Below are 16,053 nucleotides of genomic sequence, written 5' to 3' on the forward strand. Positions count from 1 at the left end.
TTTAAAAAAAATACAAGATTTAAAAAAGTCACCTAGCTCATACCACTGACTTCAAGGAGATTTTTCACTAAAATTTTATATCTTGCCTTGGCATACTTCTTCATAAATTGGGAAGCTTAATTGTCATGGAAGTTGTCACCAAATATTAGAACTAGAAGAAATTAGAGTTACATCTTCTATTTTAACAACTTAACATTATAGAAATTAAGAGACAATACATTGAGAGAGGAAATTACTTACACAAGGCCACATATCCTGTTTTCCCGAAAATAAGACCTAATGCGTCTTTTGGAGCAAAAATTAATAAGACAGGGTATTGTAATATATTGTATTATATTGTATTGTATTGTATTGTATTGTATTGTATTGTATTGTATTGTATTGTATTGTATTGTATTATATTATATTGTATTATATTATATTATAGACCCATTCTTATAGTAAAATAAGACCAGGTCTTATATTAATTTTTGCTCCTGAAGACGCCTTAGAGCTGATTGTCCTGCTAGGGGCTGTGTCTGATTTTTGGGGAAACATGGTAGTATGAGTTGGTTTTAGGGTTCAAGCTGCTGACTCCTGACCCAGTGCTCATTCCTGTTAACCATGCTGCCTCTTGATCACTCGTATATGCATCATTGTCCTGTACAACTCAAAGAATTAGGGGCCTTTTTGAAACCCAGTGAAAGATACGACATCGCTCTCTATTGGAGGCTAACAGGAAGGAAGACTTCCGAAAAGGTCCCACAAGTCACTGGAAGCCAGATCTTGTTGAAAAGTCCTCTGCCAATGGTGGGCTTACCATGAGACATATGCTGTGTAAATCTTGTTCCTGTCTGATTTTAATAATAAAGAATAAAGGCTTTGTCAGTAAGGACTGCGCCATAAGGGAGGGGTTTATGCATAGTATTGTGAAGATGATGGTTCAGATACCACTAGCTGGGTGCGTTAATTGCAGTTTAATGACTGTTGAAGATGAATTGCCTTTTCTGACCTCAGATTCCTCCTGAGTTAATGATGTGTCATAGTTCTGTGGGTCATAGCTGTTGGGGTGAATGCAGTCCCAAGCAGAATTTCTAATACCAAGCAAGAGACTGACTTGACTGGCAAAAACTGACATATTATTACACCCTCTAAGACCCGCCTTCATGTGAGAAATACTATGATTCCCCTGTGGTTACAAGCAGTGTAAACACCCAAAAGGTGTGATAGTTTAATGAAGTGATAGCAACATCCATAAAGGAAAGCTAGTTTTTCAAATGTAAAAGTACAAAAATGATGCTCTGCTGAAATAGTCAAAAACGTTTATAAGGTTCAGAATTTTATCTGATAATAAATACTTTCTCGGGGTTTTTCCACCAAAGGAACTTTTCATTGGAATTAGGATCCATATAACTTTTTTAAAGTCATATCACAAATAGGGTGACCAGTTTTACCCATAATATTAACTATGACTTATATAGCTTTGAAACGTAATGCTGTAATGGCTCGAGCTTCGTCTTTGAAAAATGCTTTGAAACTGTATTTTCTTCCATAGTCTAATTCTGATTCTTTCAAAATCTAGGTGTAGTAGTGGGTTAGATTTATGAGTTGCTTACTGCAAGAAATGGATTCATGCAAAAAATGTAGATGCCTCTCACTCTTTTGTTATTTTACTATAAAAAAGTGGAGCGGAGGAGATGGGAGAGATAAGATGTTCTACACATGTATGTGCAAAAAACGGCAGTAGTAACTAGTAGAACAGGAAAAGAAGTAGAAAACATAGTTCTATAGGCTAGATTTTTTTAAATAACAAAGTTATTGTGCAATAATATTTTCAAGAAATGTGTACAGTTTGTTTTCTAATCTTATTACTTCACATTATTGGTTCACATTAAATCTATAAAGTTTATCAACCTGGAACTTTTTTCAGATCAACATAAATCAGTCTCAGAAAGTAATGATTAATTTTAAAGCATAAAGAGTTTTTAATTTATTGCTGTTTTTTGGTAATGCATTTAACTGTTTGTATATGTCTTAATTTACTTTGTTTGTTCCACAGGTTTGCCCTCAGCCAACTTGGCCGCACCTAACCTCACTGTGGAGGAAGGAAAGTCTATCACATTATCTTGTAGTGTTGCAGGCGATCCAGTTCCGAATTTGTACTGGGATGTTGGTAATCTGGTTTCCAAACATATGGTAAGGATTGTGTTTGGCTCTGTGTTAATAGAGAGACAAGAGTGTCTCAGAACTTGAGATTGTATTATCCTAGTGATCATATCATATTGTATAGGGCCACGTGTGATGAGCTTTTGGTGTACATTTGCTTCTTATTTATTCTTATTTAATAAAGACTAATGCAGGTTTGCATTTTAGTTATGTAAACCCAATAAACTGGAGAGTCTCTATGTGTCTAGTGAGCTTTTTATGTCATCGTGAGCAAGGTGAGTGAACTCTCCTTTTCCCTTGGAGGAAGGTAGGTTGGAGTTCAAGGATTAACTCAACTTCACGTACTAAACAATTGAAATCTAGAGGAATAGAGTAACTTCTGATTTACTCCTTTTCCCATCCCAGATTAGGCTGGAAACATTTTCTAATGTTGTCAACTATTTTCTCTAGTTAGTGGAAGAAACCCCAAATCATGTCACTTGGGATCAGTCCTAATAAAGATTATCTTTGTTAATTCATTTGTAGAATGAAACAAGCCACACACAGGGCTCCTTAAGGATAACTAACATTTCATCTGATGACAGTGGAAAGCAAATCTCTTGTGTGGCAGAAAATCTTGTAGGAGAAGATCAAGATTCTGTGAACCTCACTGTGCATTGTACGTAATCAGACTGGCATGTGCTTTTAATTAGCAAATGATCGTGGACACACCTACATTTGTCTCTGGGGCACTCTGGGTGCTGCATAAGTGTGTTAAAAAAGTTTATGAAGTGTTTTGTGCATACTTAATTAAGAAATGTTATCAGCCTCTTTCACTTGTTCTATTTCTGCTAAACTCGCCTGCTCATGCGTTGTCTTTCCCTCAAGCTTCTTTTTGGATCTTAAGCCTGTCCTCTTGTGCCTTTTTCTCTGTCAGTCTCAATCTCTCTCTCTCTCTCTCTCTCTCTCTCTCTCTCTCTCTCTGTCTCTCTGTCTCTCTCTCTCTGTCTCTCTCTCTCTGTCTCTTGGGTAGGTCATAGTTTGAGCTTGTTTTAGTTTAAATTCTGATAAACCAGTTTCTAATATTTTTTTCTATATAAAAGCAATACGAAGCTTTAAAGTTTGTGGTACCTAAAGTATTGGGTTGGTTGTTCACAAACACGTACTTGTACTGTTGAAACAACAAAACCTCATTAATTTGACATCAAGTTCCTGTGGGAAAGTTGGAGGAATCCTACTTAAATGATTAAAAATTATCACCGGCGGAAAAACTTTATTATAATTGTTTAAATTTCTGTATACATTGAAACTAAGATAGAGGATATTAATGATTCTTAAGCATATGTGCATTATTTTCCAGTATGATAAACAACATGACAAATATCTTAACATTCCAGATTGTGTGTTCAGTAGGAATGTGTATTCAGTAAAAATCACATATACTTTTCACATCATTGCAAATCCTGACCTGGCATGGTATAATTTAATAAAGTTTTACTCTGTTTGGATTAGGATTTGGTTGAGAAAAGCACAAGTGCGCATGTGTATGTATGACTACACACTACACACATGTAGGCACAAGGTGTCGATACACTGGTTAATCTCCATTCATAGCACCCATTCAGTATGTGATTGTTAGAGTGAATGATTGAAATCACTATCAGTACTACACTGTGCCCAGTAGGTATTATACTCATAATTTCTCATGATTTTGACCTACCCAGAAGCCTAAAGTCAGTGTTATCCCCAAACATATACAGCCAGCTTCCAACTGTATATCCTTAATCAGCACATCACCAAAAGCTCATTCAAGTATGGTGGAAGGAATAAGTGAGTCCTGGGCATGGGGGCCTGGGCTAGTGGGAGGAAGGTAAGTGTGGTCCCTGCCCCATTGTGGTCCTTGTGTTTATACCAGACCTACAAATAAGGACTCTCAAATCCAGAATTTCTCAGTTTAGGTAAATATAGGAATATGTGGTCACCATGGTCTGAAGAGTTAACCTCATCTATCAAAGTTTAGATAAAGAGTAGAAGGAATAAGTAATAGAAAATATTAACAACTGAGATAACCTTTTCCAGACCCCACTCAGAGTGTACTGGCTAGCAGGCTATGATTCATTTTTCTCTTTTGTGTGAGGAACATATACAACCAGGAAGCAGTGCATGAGACGATAGGACTTCTGGATTAGGTATCAGGAGACCTGAATTTCTTGTTTCAGATCTGCCTCGCTCAGTGGCTTTGACCAAGTCACATAACCTCATTGGATTTGGGTTTCTTCATCTGAAAAAATGATGCTATTTGGTCTCAAAAGTCTTTTTCAGTTCTTAATGCGATAATTATCAAAGTCAGACCACATTAAAATAAACAATTATGAGGGGTTTTAAATACCTTCACCTAGGATAAGTACTTTGCTTAAAGATGCTGCTTGATAATGTTTGTTTCCCCAAAGCATAAAGTGCTTTATATTTAATGTTAAAATAATCTCTAGTGTGTTTAAAGAAGCAAAACATTGACATCTGAAATTCTAGCAAAAATGCACTGTACTGTAATGAAATGTGATGCTTTTAAAGAGCATTGACTACTGACAATTAGTGAAAAACAGCAATTTATCATCCTTTATAATAAACAGTCCGCGTCAGTAGCATCATTCACCACACTGATCACTTTGATCTGTTTTAGATAACTTACATGATATTACGGCTGCAGGCAAGATTTCCAGTCATTTTTGTCATTATTTGTATTACTTAGTGAAGTACTGTAAAAATAGTAGCCCTCAATGTTTTGGTGATGAATCTACATAGTATCAAGGCATATAAACTAAAGTCAACCTCAGTTGAATCTTTTCCACTGTCAAAAATCTCTGGGTTCGGTTTGGAGTTGGTTCCCACACTGGATAGATGTGAAAAATGACTGTGATGCCTGGGTCCTAAGCAGACCTCGGAAAGGCGTGTCTCTGAAGCTCGCTGTAGGCAGTTAAATCAACCTTGATGACGGTACGAAATACTGATAGATTCCAGGGTTGCTGGTCATGTGTTTTCTTAAACCAAAAAAGGGTGGCATAAAATTCCCTATTGATGACACAGAAATCTGGAGATGGGGGAAATTCTGAGCTTTCTGATGCTATTAACTCTCTCTTTTTCGATTTAGTTGCTCCAACTATCACATTTCTCGAATCTCCAACCTCAGACCACCACTGGTGCATTCCATTCACTGTGAAAGGCAACCCCAAACCAGCGCTCCAGTGGTTCTATAATGGGGCCATACTGAACGAGTCCAAGTACATCTGCACTAAAATCCATGTTACCAATCACACGGAGTACCACGGCTGCCTCCAGCTGGATAATCCCACTCACATGAACAATGGGGACTACAAGTTAGTTGCCAAGAATGAGTACGGGAAGGATGAGAAACAGATTTCTGCTCACTTCATGGGCTGGCCTGGAATTGATGATGGTGAGTACCTGATGGTTTTGCATCTGGAGAGAGGATAGGGTCCGTCACTCAACTATGGACAAAATCGTGTGTACAATAAACCACCCCCCAACCCAGTGGCTTGCAGCACCCTCATTTAGTCTTGCTAATAGGTCTATAATTCAGCTGGGTGGTTTTGTCCTATGCATCTTTATTCTGGGGTGCAGAGTGAAGAAGCAGCAGCTGCAAAGGAGATTTCCTTCCTCTGGCAAGTGTAGAGTACAAGGCGACAGCTAGAATGAAGGCCTAATTTTAGGACTGGCACATGGTCACTTTAGTCTATGTGCCATTGGCCAAAACAAGTCCCAGGGCAGGGATTCATATGCTTCCCAAGAAGGTGATGGGAGAGATGAATAATCTGATATACACATATTATTTTTAATTCTAAAAGTTTAATTAGATTTTGTACCCATAATGGCAAAACCCATGCAAAACTGTGATTAGATGAACTGCGTTTGGTTGGCTCCTGAACTATTTAAGATGTATTTCCTAGCCCCCTTACCATTTAGAATTCAGTCCTACCCTCTCATCCATGGATGGAAGACCAGTGCCCTGGCATGTTTTGCTAACCTGCACTGACTGAGTTAAGGCATCTTTTTTCTTTTTATCAGAATCCTGAACTGGTTTTCTAAGACTGGTAATAGTTCCCATCTGACCAGTGGTTTGGATTGGGAAAAGGATGGCTGGCATCAGGAGTCCATTCTGTGGCCAGCAGGAGAATTTTAATGTGAGCTCCAGTAACAGCAAGAACAATTGCCATGCATTTTACCTGTTTCAGATAACTGTTGTTCAATGGAGTGTTATTACTTGCTTGATCTTATTGCCCAAATACCTGTTGCCATTGTGGAGGTCGAAGCTTGTGTTTGGATGTTATTTAGTACCTGTACATGAATTGAATTCCTTACCATATGAGCTCTGAGTTAACCAAAGTCACCTTGGCAGAGGGAAGGGAAAAGAGAAACTTGGAGGTCTGTGGGGTAGGAGCTCCTTGGGTAGCATATACTTGTATGGCTGTTAGGGCAGCCCCATGGACAGAGGTGATGTGTGCAAAGCTGCCTTCCCCAAACAGTGAATGAGAATGCCGTGATTCTCATTACGTAATAAGTCTTCCCATGATGTTTATTAAACAGCTATTTAAATGCACAAGCTTCCTTAGTGTGTTCAAAATGTGTTTTGAATTATATAAGTTGATTTACAAACAGCCTTTCAGGAGTGTATAAAACAAGTTGTGTTTGGATGCCTTATGCAGATACCTCTGGCAGTTTCCTTTCCCATTAAATCTTCCTTTTAATTGTTAGTTGCTTGGCTACATTTGCTGTGGCAAATCTCTATATTACTGTTTTTTCTGCATGTTTTGGGGAATACAGATTCATAGTTAAATCTAGAGACTGCTTTGGGACAACTGTTTGTTGTTTGTTTGTAAGTAAACTTTTTATTTGTGAATAATTTTAGATTTACAGAAAAGTTGCAAAAACCTAAGAGAGAGTTCCCAGCCAGTTTTTACTATTGTTAACATCTTGTATTACTGCACTACATTTGTCAAAACTAAGAAACTGACCTTGGTACATTACTGTTAACTAAACTTCAGACTTTATTTGAATTTTGCCAACTGCCTTTTGAAACTGTTGGAGGTGAACTTGATTCAGGGTGAAGGTCAGGCATTTAAAAGTTTTAGAAGTGGTCTGTGTGCTTTGATATATGCAGAGTTCTGTCTGTGTAAAGCCAGTAGCTTCTATTTTAGGTAGTATTTTGATGTATTTTGTTTTGAACATTTCTGCATGCTGCCAATATTTGATAGAGCTTAACTCCTTTTTATCCATGTGGCCTCATTTTTGTCAATCATTTCTATTAGTTTTAACTTAGCAAGTGATAGGAAAGAATTGTTTTCTGGCATGAGAATAACTTAGTCTCTCAAATGTTCCCTTTAAAAGAAATAATTATTTACCAAAAATAAAAGTTAAGCTCAATTTTATAAAGATGTACTCTGCCCTCCTTTACGCTCCTCTTATTGTTAATTCATTAGTTTTTATCAACTCTTTAAAATAGAAATATCTGCTTTTAGAAAAGACTGATTTTGTTTTTTCTCTTTAAGTATTTACTCAAGGACCAGCTATCAAGGAGTAATAAATGAAAGTGGAAATGAAAGAGACTTGGCCCAGAGTAATTGTGGATATAAATGGCCCTCGTGGGCCATAAACCAGTGTGACCAATTAGAGCTTGACCTCACTTGGCTTGTGTGATAGAATCTTTGTGGGTATTTACGAGATTTGTAGCCATAGCATACAGATAATGGCCTTTCTTAGAATTGATTCCTTTCCTTCTTACCCACTTTAAAACTGCAGAAAAATAAACAAATAGCAAATATATATATATGTCAGTTTTATATATATATATATATATATATAATTTCCCTGCTGGTCTAAAGGTACATTCCAAGTAAGGACAACAGGTCAAGTTTAGGTTTATATTCATTTAATACTTCTGCTGTCATCATATAGTAATTAATGAAGTTTAGCACACACAAATCTTTCTGATGAAAAGTGTCAGCTATTTTCCCCCAGTTGTTTTGATGAGATCTTTTTAAAATATCTGAAATTTATTTATTTTATTTATCTGAAATTTATTTATTTTATTTAAAAAATTACTTATTTTTATTGAGCTATAATTGACATATAATATGATTCAAGTTTAAAAAGTGTACAATGTGTTGGTTAAATACTTTTATATGTTTCAATGCAATTACCACTATAATGTTAGCTAACAATTCTATAACATCATATAATTATCATTCTATTCTGTGGTGAGAACACTTAGATCCGGACTTTTAAAAACATGAATACGTTCTGGAGATCTAATGTACAGGATGCTGATTATAGTCATCAATACAGTATTATATACGTCAAAGTTCCTTTTTTTTTTTTTTTTTTTAACATTGTGAGTTTCCTGGCTTCCAGGGAAGGAAGCAGCCTGGGATCACCTTGAAGCTGGTTTGCATTACTGCACAAAGCCAGAAGAATTAAAATGGCCGCTCTGCTGTCCTTAGAGTGTGCATTCCTCATTCAGCTCAGAACTGACATTTCCATGGGATGGTCACCTTGCTTACGAATTCATTCTCTATTTGGAGCTAGAGAGTGAAAACTGTCGAAAGAAATTAAACCCATAATAAAAACAAATGAACAAAAAGTTCCTAAAACAAAAATAGATGAGCATGGAAGAGGATGGGCTGATTGGAGGTAGAGACAGTCCTGATTGCCTTTAATACCGCATGGCATGGGAACACTGGCTGTGGTGGCCGACACTGCTTTCTACTCATGGGGCAGAGAGTCTGTGAGCCAGCCTCAGCCCCGCCAAGAGGGTAGCATCCATAGGGCGGAGGATGTGAGGTGGGCAGTAAAGGTCCCTGTAGAACGTCTTTGCAGAGTGCTGGGACCTTGCGGACTCCTTCACCAGACCCAGCCGGGGTACTCATAAGGAAGGACAGGTGTTATCAGGTCTTTAGACAAACAAGCAGGATCCCGGATACTTAGCTAGTGCCTTCCCATCTGTTAGTCACTGGCAACCTGGCTGGTAACTGAGAAAGGGAGGAAAGACTTTTTTAAACACTAGATTGATCATTGTGATGCCATGTGTAGAACTGAACTCAGCCCTGTCCAGTGTTGGGTTATGTTTAAAGCACAAAAGGTAACTTTCGGCTTCAAAATGAAATCTAGAGAATGGCAGTGTTTTATCTTTCTAGAACACTGATGAGCACAACTTGTGGCAATCAGACTAGTTTTATTTCATTTTTGTTTTTTATTGTCTCTGTAAAATTTATTCACTAGGAGTAATCTTCTCTAGTGCCGGAAACAGTAGCTTCTGGCTCTTTCTTGCACATGTCCTGTTTGAATTACAAATCAAAACTCTGGACTTGCTTTAAGGGCCAGTCTCCTCTCCTCTCCTCTCCTCTCCTCTCCTCTCCTCTCCTCTCCTCTCCTCTCCTCTCCTCTCCTCTCCTCTCCCCTCCCGTCCCCCCCTCCCCCCTCCCCTCCCCTCCCCTCCCGTCCCCCCTCCCCTCCCCTCCCCCCCTCCCCTCCCCTCCCCTCTCTTCAGACTGGCTGCATGGGGGTGGAGGCCGGAGCTTGCTAATGAGGTTTTAACCCCTTTCTTGCCCAGGGGGAAGAGGGTGGGCATGGGGGACAGATGGCAGGGAAGTGTGCTTGCTGGTGGCTTTGTCTTTTGAGACATGGACATGTTTAGGGCTGATTCATGGACCTTTGTCCTGGATACTGCATTGCCCTGAAAATAAGACTAGGTCTTATATTAATTTTTGCTCCAAAAGACACATTAGGGCTTATGTTCAGGGGATGTCATCCTGAAAAATCATGCTAGGGCTTATTTTCCTGTTAGGTCTTATTTTCAGGGAAACACGGTACCTTTATGGCTTCTTTGGAGATTCCGTTCTCTGCAGTCCCTCTCCTGCAGTTCCCATGATGGACCATATCTCTATTCCAGCTTGTGGAAGCAACGCCTTCCTCAGCAATCCAGATGCAGCTTTGTGCTGTTGGGGTCCCTATTCTCCTCCAAGGGACCTTTTGTCAGGACCTAAGACTCCCCACCCAGACTTTCTCCCATGCTGCCTGTATCTGGTCCATGGAGAGCCCTCATGATGCCTTGTTCTCACATCTCTGGGTATACAGGTCAAACCCAAATGCCACCTGCATCCTGCCACCACAGGTTGCTTTACTCTTCTCTGGCAGGAGTCAGACACTTGTCCTCCAAGACTTCTGCCTGCAGGGAACAAGTTCAAGTTCTCAGAGCGGTGCCACGGAAGCCCCACTGTGGGGTGGTGGCAAGGGCAACACTTCTTCCCAAAGAAAGTTCTAAGTTCTTCCTTGTTCTCTCCTCTCTGGGACCTCTTAAAGTCCAGTGTGAATCAGGTGTTTCAAAGGACATGGATCCAGTGCTCAGCCATTTCTGTTGTGAGTTCTGCTGTGTTATCCTCTGGGGAGGTAAGCACTGAGAGAATAATAATGAAGGAACCCATTCCTCACCTCCCTTTGTGTTTCTGCTCTGTAGCCCTTAGGGGGACACTCTCTGCCCAGAACTGCTTTTCTCAGAGCACTGGCCTTCTCCTCCCTGATCTAGAAGTTGGGGCTTGCCCAGAGAAGAGAACCTCAGGACTCTGCCACCTGACTGCCTGAACTTTCTAGACTGGGCACTATAAGGAGAAAACTAAGTCAAGGTTTGGATCCTAGAGAGAGTGGGGAGCTGTAAGCCCTCTCTGGTGTTTATGCTCTTTCTCCCTCCCCTCCCCATTTAGAATGCACCAGAGGTATGCCGCTGGGGACAAAAACACATCTCTTGCCCTTACGCCTAACGTTTCATGCAGCCACTGCCAGAGAGTACCCACTGCCCTCAATATTTGGGTAACTACCGTGTTTCCCCAAAAATAAGACCTAGCTAGACAATCAGCTCTACTGCGTCTTTTGGAGCAAAAATTAATATAAGACCCGGTCTTATTTTACTATAATGTAAGACCGGGTCTTATATAATATAATGTAAGACCTGATCTTATATTAATTTTTGCTCCAAAAGGCACATAAGAGCTGATTGTTTGGCTAGGTCTTATTTTCGGGGAAACATGGTAGCTATTTTTAGGTTTGCTTTATGTTTCATTATAAAATTGCCATCCTTTATGTCCATTGGGGCCTTTCACCTTTGGTTAGATTTCTCATAGAGTTATAAACTAGAGCTGTTTAACCGTTAATGAGCACGTAGATCTCTTGGGGAGCCTATTAAATGCAGATTCTGATTCCATGGGTCTAGAGAAGGGCCTAAGACTGTGCATGTCTAATTAGCTCCCAGATGATGCTGAGGCTGCCGGTCCTGGACCACACCTCAAGGAGTGAGGGTAGTTCTGCCCTGCAGGACCTACAGGAAGCCACTGGAAGAACTGGTCAGACACCCATCAAGATGACCACACTGACTCCTCAAAGATATCAGTAGTATTGATGATAAAAATATAGAATAGTTGGTGCACTGAGAGGCACTCTATTTGGTTTTGGCAAAAGGATACATTCAGTAGGTGGCTTAAGGAGGCAGCAGTGCAGGCAAACACATAGACAGCGTGGTTATCTGAGAATTCTCCTCAGATTCTGCTGTATCCTATTTAGCTTACAGGCCAAAAATAAGACTTGTCTGAGGTGAAATTGATCTGCTATGTGGCTGTCATTGGAATTCAATCCTACATATAGAAAAATCCTCCTCCTGAACACAGAAGTGTGTGTGTGGAGGCCGACTTCTGAATTCTGAAGCAGAATTTTAAGCAGAAATTAATGGCAGAGAGATTGCTTCTGAGTGCCATGAGGAAGGAACCTGGAGCTTTTATTAGTATCTTCTAATCAGAGAGCATACATTTCCAGAATTTTCATGGGCAGATATTTCCATGAACGTGAACACGTAGATTGTTTAAGAGTAGGTTTTCCTATGGAAATCATTATCCATGTGACTAATCTGTTAGGCTTGGAACAAAGCTAGCCAGAGCACTACATGATAAAATACCCATGGTTTAAAGCTTCCCATTCTTTAGGCAGTACATAAAGAGTGTCTCCATAGCCCACTCATTCAGGAAGAATGTCACAGCTCAAGAATGCTCATTCACATAAGCAGTGGGAGTTAGTGAGTTATGCTTCCTAATTCGGAGCAGTTGTCTCCTATGCAAAATTCGCGTCAGGAGCAAACTATAAATACTGGAAGAGTTTTCCCCACAGCTACTCATTCGTGCCGTTTTATCAAAAGATTCATGACGTCTGGATGAACTGGAGTTCCCTGCAGCACTTAAAAATGCCCTCAACCTGGGAGATTTAGATTTGGTGTATTTAGGCCAACGAATGTAGAGAAAGGAAATTCCTCCAAATGTTACACATTGAGAAAATAGAGCCCTCCACCCCCCACCCCCCACCCCAACTACTTGCTCCTTAAGCCATTTGTCAGGACCCATTTCTTGTTCTGGTAGTGAAAAGAAAGAAAGTTCTATCTGCTTCTCTGCCTTAAATAACCATGAAGAGTCTTGTTGGGCCATAGACTCATAATAATCGTGATAATTAAGATTTATACTTAAATAGCTCTTTATGTCTCAAGAGTACTAATGTTAATTAATTATGCTTTCTGAAGCTCCTGAGGAGTCGCCAAACCAATGCTATTATTCTCTCCTGTCCTATGGAAGACTCCTTTGTTACAGAAAAAGTGAAGAGACTCCCCATGCTGAATAGCACGTTAGTGGTTCAGCCAGAAATGAAACCCCGACATCTGAACCCCCAATGTTTTCAGGCCCTGAGTTCAGTCTGCTCTTCAGAAAGGGAAGAGAAGGATCTGGAAATCAAAAGATGGACTACCATGAGTTAGAAAACGGTGTTGACAAAGGACAGTTTATTTGAAAAGAACCAACCTTTTGCTATGGCTTTATCATATGGAATTCTTTGAAATATTTTTCAAGATCACACTGAAGAGAGTCTGAAAATAGAATTGAAAGAACAGTTCTTTTTTTTTGGGGGGGGGGCATTAGAGACTAAAAGCTTAAAGGAGGGAAACAGATTTGTCTTCTGGCCTCCATCATTATTTTTATCTTTGCAGCTGAATGGAAAGTGAACCCTACTGTCAGGTTACCTACCCCCTCACAATTTTTTTTTTTTTTAATCTTACAAATGTGCTTTTCCTTTAACTGTGCAGCCTTACAGATAAAAAGTCATAAAGATTTACTCATGAAGATTTACATAAAGTCATAAGATTTACTCATGAGCCATAACTGAGATGAGAAAATGGAAGTGAAAAAAAAACACGCCTCGTTTAAGTCATTTAACATGGAATTAAGAGGATGGTGAAGTGATTTGCTTTGGTATTGTTGGGGGATAAAAGTGATTTTATCATCCATGTTTAGAAGCCTACATGCCCTATGGATCCTCTCACAGAGATGCAGACACGGCCTGTTCAATACAGAGCTTTGTCAGGAGTGTGTGTGTGGCTGTAATACAATCTCCACTGTTCATGTCACAGGGAGCGCTTCAGACTGAGCTCAGGACTTGTCAGCCCTTTTCCCATAGTCCCAGATAACATGCCTTAGGTCAAGAGCAAAGTGCAAGTCAGCATAGCACCTGGAGATGCTCAATAAACTTCAGAAAATAGAACTTGAACATCAGACAAGCAGACATTCCTGCTTGGCACACATCTTCTTTGGGTTGGTGAGGACTTGTAGCTTTGGCGTTTGAGTGAGCTGTGGCGGGAGAAGACGCTCTGCCGCTTGTTCTGAATGTCAGTGGGTAAATGGAGTTCCCTTATTCCATTCCGGAGAGTCCTGACAGGAAGCTTTCGGGCTTGATGACACCTCCTACTGCCTAGATTTGAGATTTCTTACCTGATGAGAGCTACTAGGATAGTATTCAAGGAAGCATGACCCTTCTCTTTCTGTTGGCTTTTTCCCTCTGAGCTAGAATTTGCCTTTCCTCAGTCACCATTTTGTCCTGAATATCTCCAACAGCGGTTTCTACCTTTAACATATAACAATATATAATGAACATATTTAAACAAAATAAAAGGAACCAATTAGACTTAAACATGGCAGGATATTTTCAAAATTTGACTATTGCTAAAAGTCTAAAAATGAAGTGGTCACTTTTTCCTGTGTCTGCATTTAAAATGATGTTAATAACCACCTCACTGTTGGAGTGTAATCATCATGGGAGGTTCGCGTGACTGAGAAATTGTTAGAAAGAACTTGATGAGCTGGGGTCAGCTAGGGTAATGTGACCCTTGTTTTTTATAAACTCTAGGTCTGTGTACCCATGCACGTGTCAGGCTTCCCAAACCTTTGTACATGAAGGGGCATTGTTTTATTGTGGCGAGTAGGCCCTTATCAGACATAGTACAGAATGCGAGGGCAGGGGAAAAAAATACCATCATTCACTGTTCCTACCACATTGTCTTTCTGCAAGTTTCATAATCTTGCACTAAATTTAGCTATTCCTGACAATGAAAATAAAGTGACAGTACATCTCATACATCTGGGAAAATGAAGGTAGGAAAATACAGTGCTTTTCAGAAACTTCAGATGTGACCTAATGGTTTTGCTAGTAAACTTGATGGAAAAGGCATGCTCTGACATGAATCATAAATCTGGAAAATAACCTGTTTTTATTTTATGCACTAATCTATTCACTTTTGATTCCACCCCAGATTCCATTTTTCTATATCTGACATTTGCTACATTTAATTGATTTGATATTCTGGATATTCCTAGAGGCTTTGTGTGAGGAATGTGTTTGGATTTTCCCTTTCTGTGGTGAGGCTGCTTGCACCTGTCAGTCAGTTTCACTGAGGCCCTTTCAATGTGTGGCTTCGATCAATCTGGTTCCAGGTCCTCAGCATCCTTTTACTTTCCTATGTAATTGTAGGCGTAAAAGTAGGTGGTGACTGGGGGTCTTAGAGGGCATGAGAACAAATCAGGAGGACCAACTAGTCTCAGTATTAGCACTAAAATGCCAACGCCCAGGGAAAGCCTTCATACCTGGACAAAATGCACAGATTTGCCTGGGGCTATCCCAGTTTTCAAACTTCAAGTCCAATGTCTCAGGGATCCCCTCATTCTTGGACAATCTGGGGTGGTGGGTCACCTGAGTATGAATGAAAGTCTTCATTGTTATATGCAAATATTTAAAAAATATAAATCAGGTTAACGCCTTGTTGAATAAAATAGGTGCTACCCTCCACTAAATATGTTTATAATGACCTGGAAGGCTGGGTTTGAAGATTGACTTCTCAGATACTTGGAGGGCCAGGATGGAACATAATGGTTTTGGTACAGCAGGTCCCTGTCCATGGCCTCTGCCCTGTGCCTCTGACTATACAGCGTGAGGTATATGAGAGGTAATGAGTGTGCATGTGGTCACCCTAACCCATCGGCTCTGGCTCAGTCCTCACCCCTCCCTTGGGTCTTGGGTCAGAGGTTGCTCATACTGGTGGTGTAGCCATGTGGCTGACAGATGGAGTGGAAAGGGTAGCCAGTCCTAGGAAGTGTGTTTAGGGCCTGTGGGGAGGTAATTCTGGGTCCTGGGGAGTTGGATTGAGGTCTAGAAGTGAAGAGTGGACTCTGGTGGGCAGGTGGCCTTGCAGATTTAGACTGTGTGTTGAGGACACAATGAGAAAGGGACCAGAGTGAGATCTTTTAAAGTAATGGATTACTGAGCAGTTCAAAGAATGACTTGCTCACTTGGGGTTTTTTTCAGTGGGGTAGGAAATCCTCACAGTAAGGGGACCCCATTGGGTCCAGGTACTTTGCCAAGGGACAAGAGTTCAGCAGATAGGTGGGTGCCCTGCAAAAGATATCACCAGTGCTGCTACTGGGATTTCCTGCTGCTTTATTCACTGTATTACTTCTCGAACTGCAGAGCAGACTTCAAGGCCCTTCTCTGGAATGTCACATCAGT

The 16,053-nt window shown here is 40.2% G+C and overlaps 1 protein-coding gene across 14 annotated transcripts in view; it reads left to right on the forward strand.

The window, feature by feature from the left end:
* Nucleotides 1–16,053, forward strand: part of NTRK2 (neurotrophic receptor tyrosine kinase 2) — a 317,064-nt gene that overhangs the window by 48,951 nt on the left and 252,060 nt on the right. For all 14 annotated transcript variants that reach the window (XM_019750108.2, XM_019750104.2, XM_019750100.2 and 11 more), the window contains 3 exons: nucleotides 2,039–2,175; nucleotides 2,671–2,803; nucleotides 5,273–5,578. In XM_019750108.2, coding sequence (XP_019605667.2) covers nucleotides 2,039–2,175; nucleotides 2,671–2,803; nucleotides 5,273–5,578 — 576 coding nt within the window. The remainder of the gene's footprint in view (nucleotides 1–2,038; nucleotides 2,176–2,670; nucleotides 2,804–5,272; nucleotides 5,579–16,053) is intronic.

Source organism: Rhinolophus sinicus, linkage group LG04 (assembly GCF_036562045.2).
Source record: "Rhinolophus sinicus isolate RSC01 linkage group LG04, ASM3656204v1, whole genome shotgun sequence".
In the NCBI taxonomy this organism is placed as follows: domain Eukaryota; kingdom Metazoa; phylum Chordata; class Mammalia; order Chiroptera; family Rhinolophidae; genus Rhinolophus; species Rhinolophus sinicus.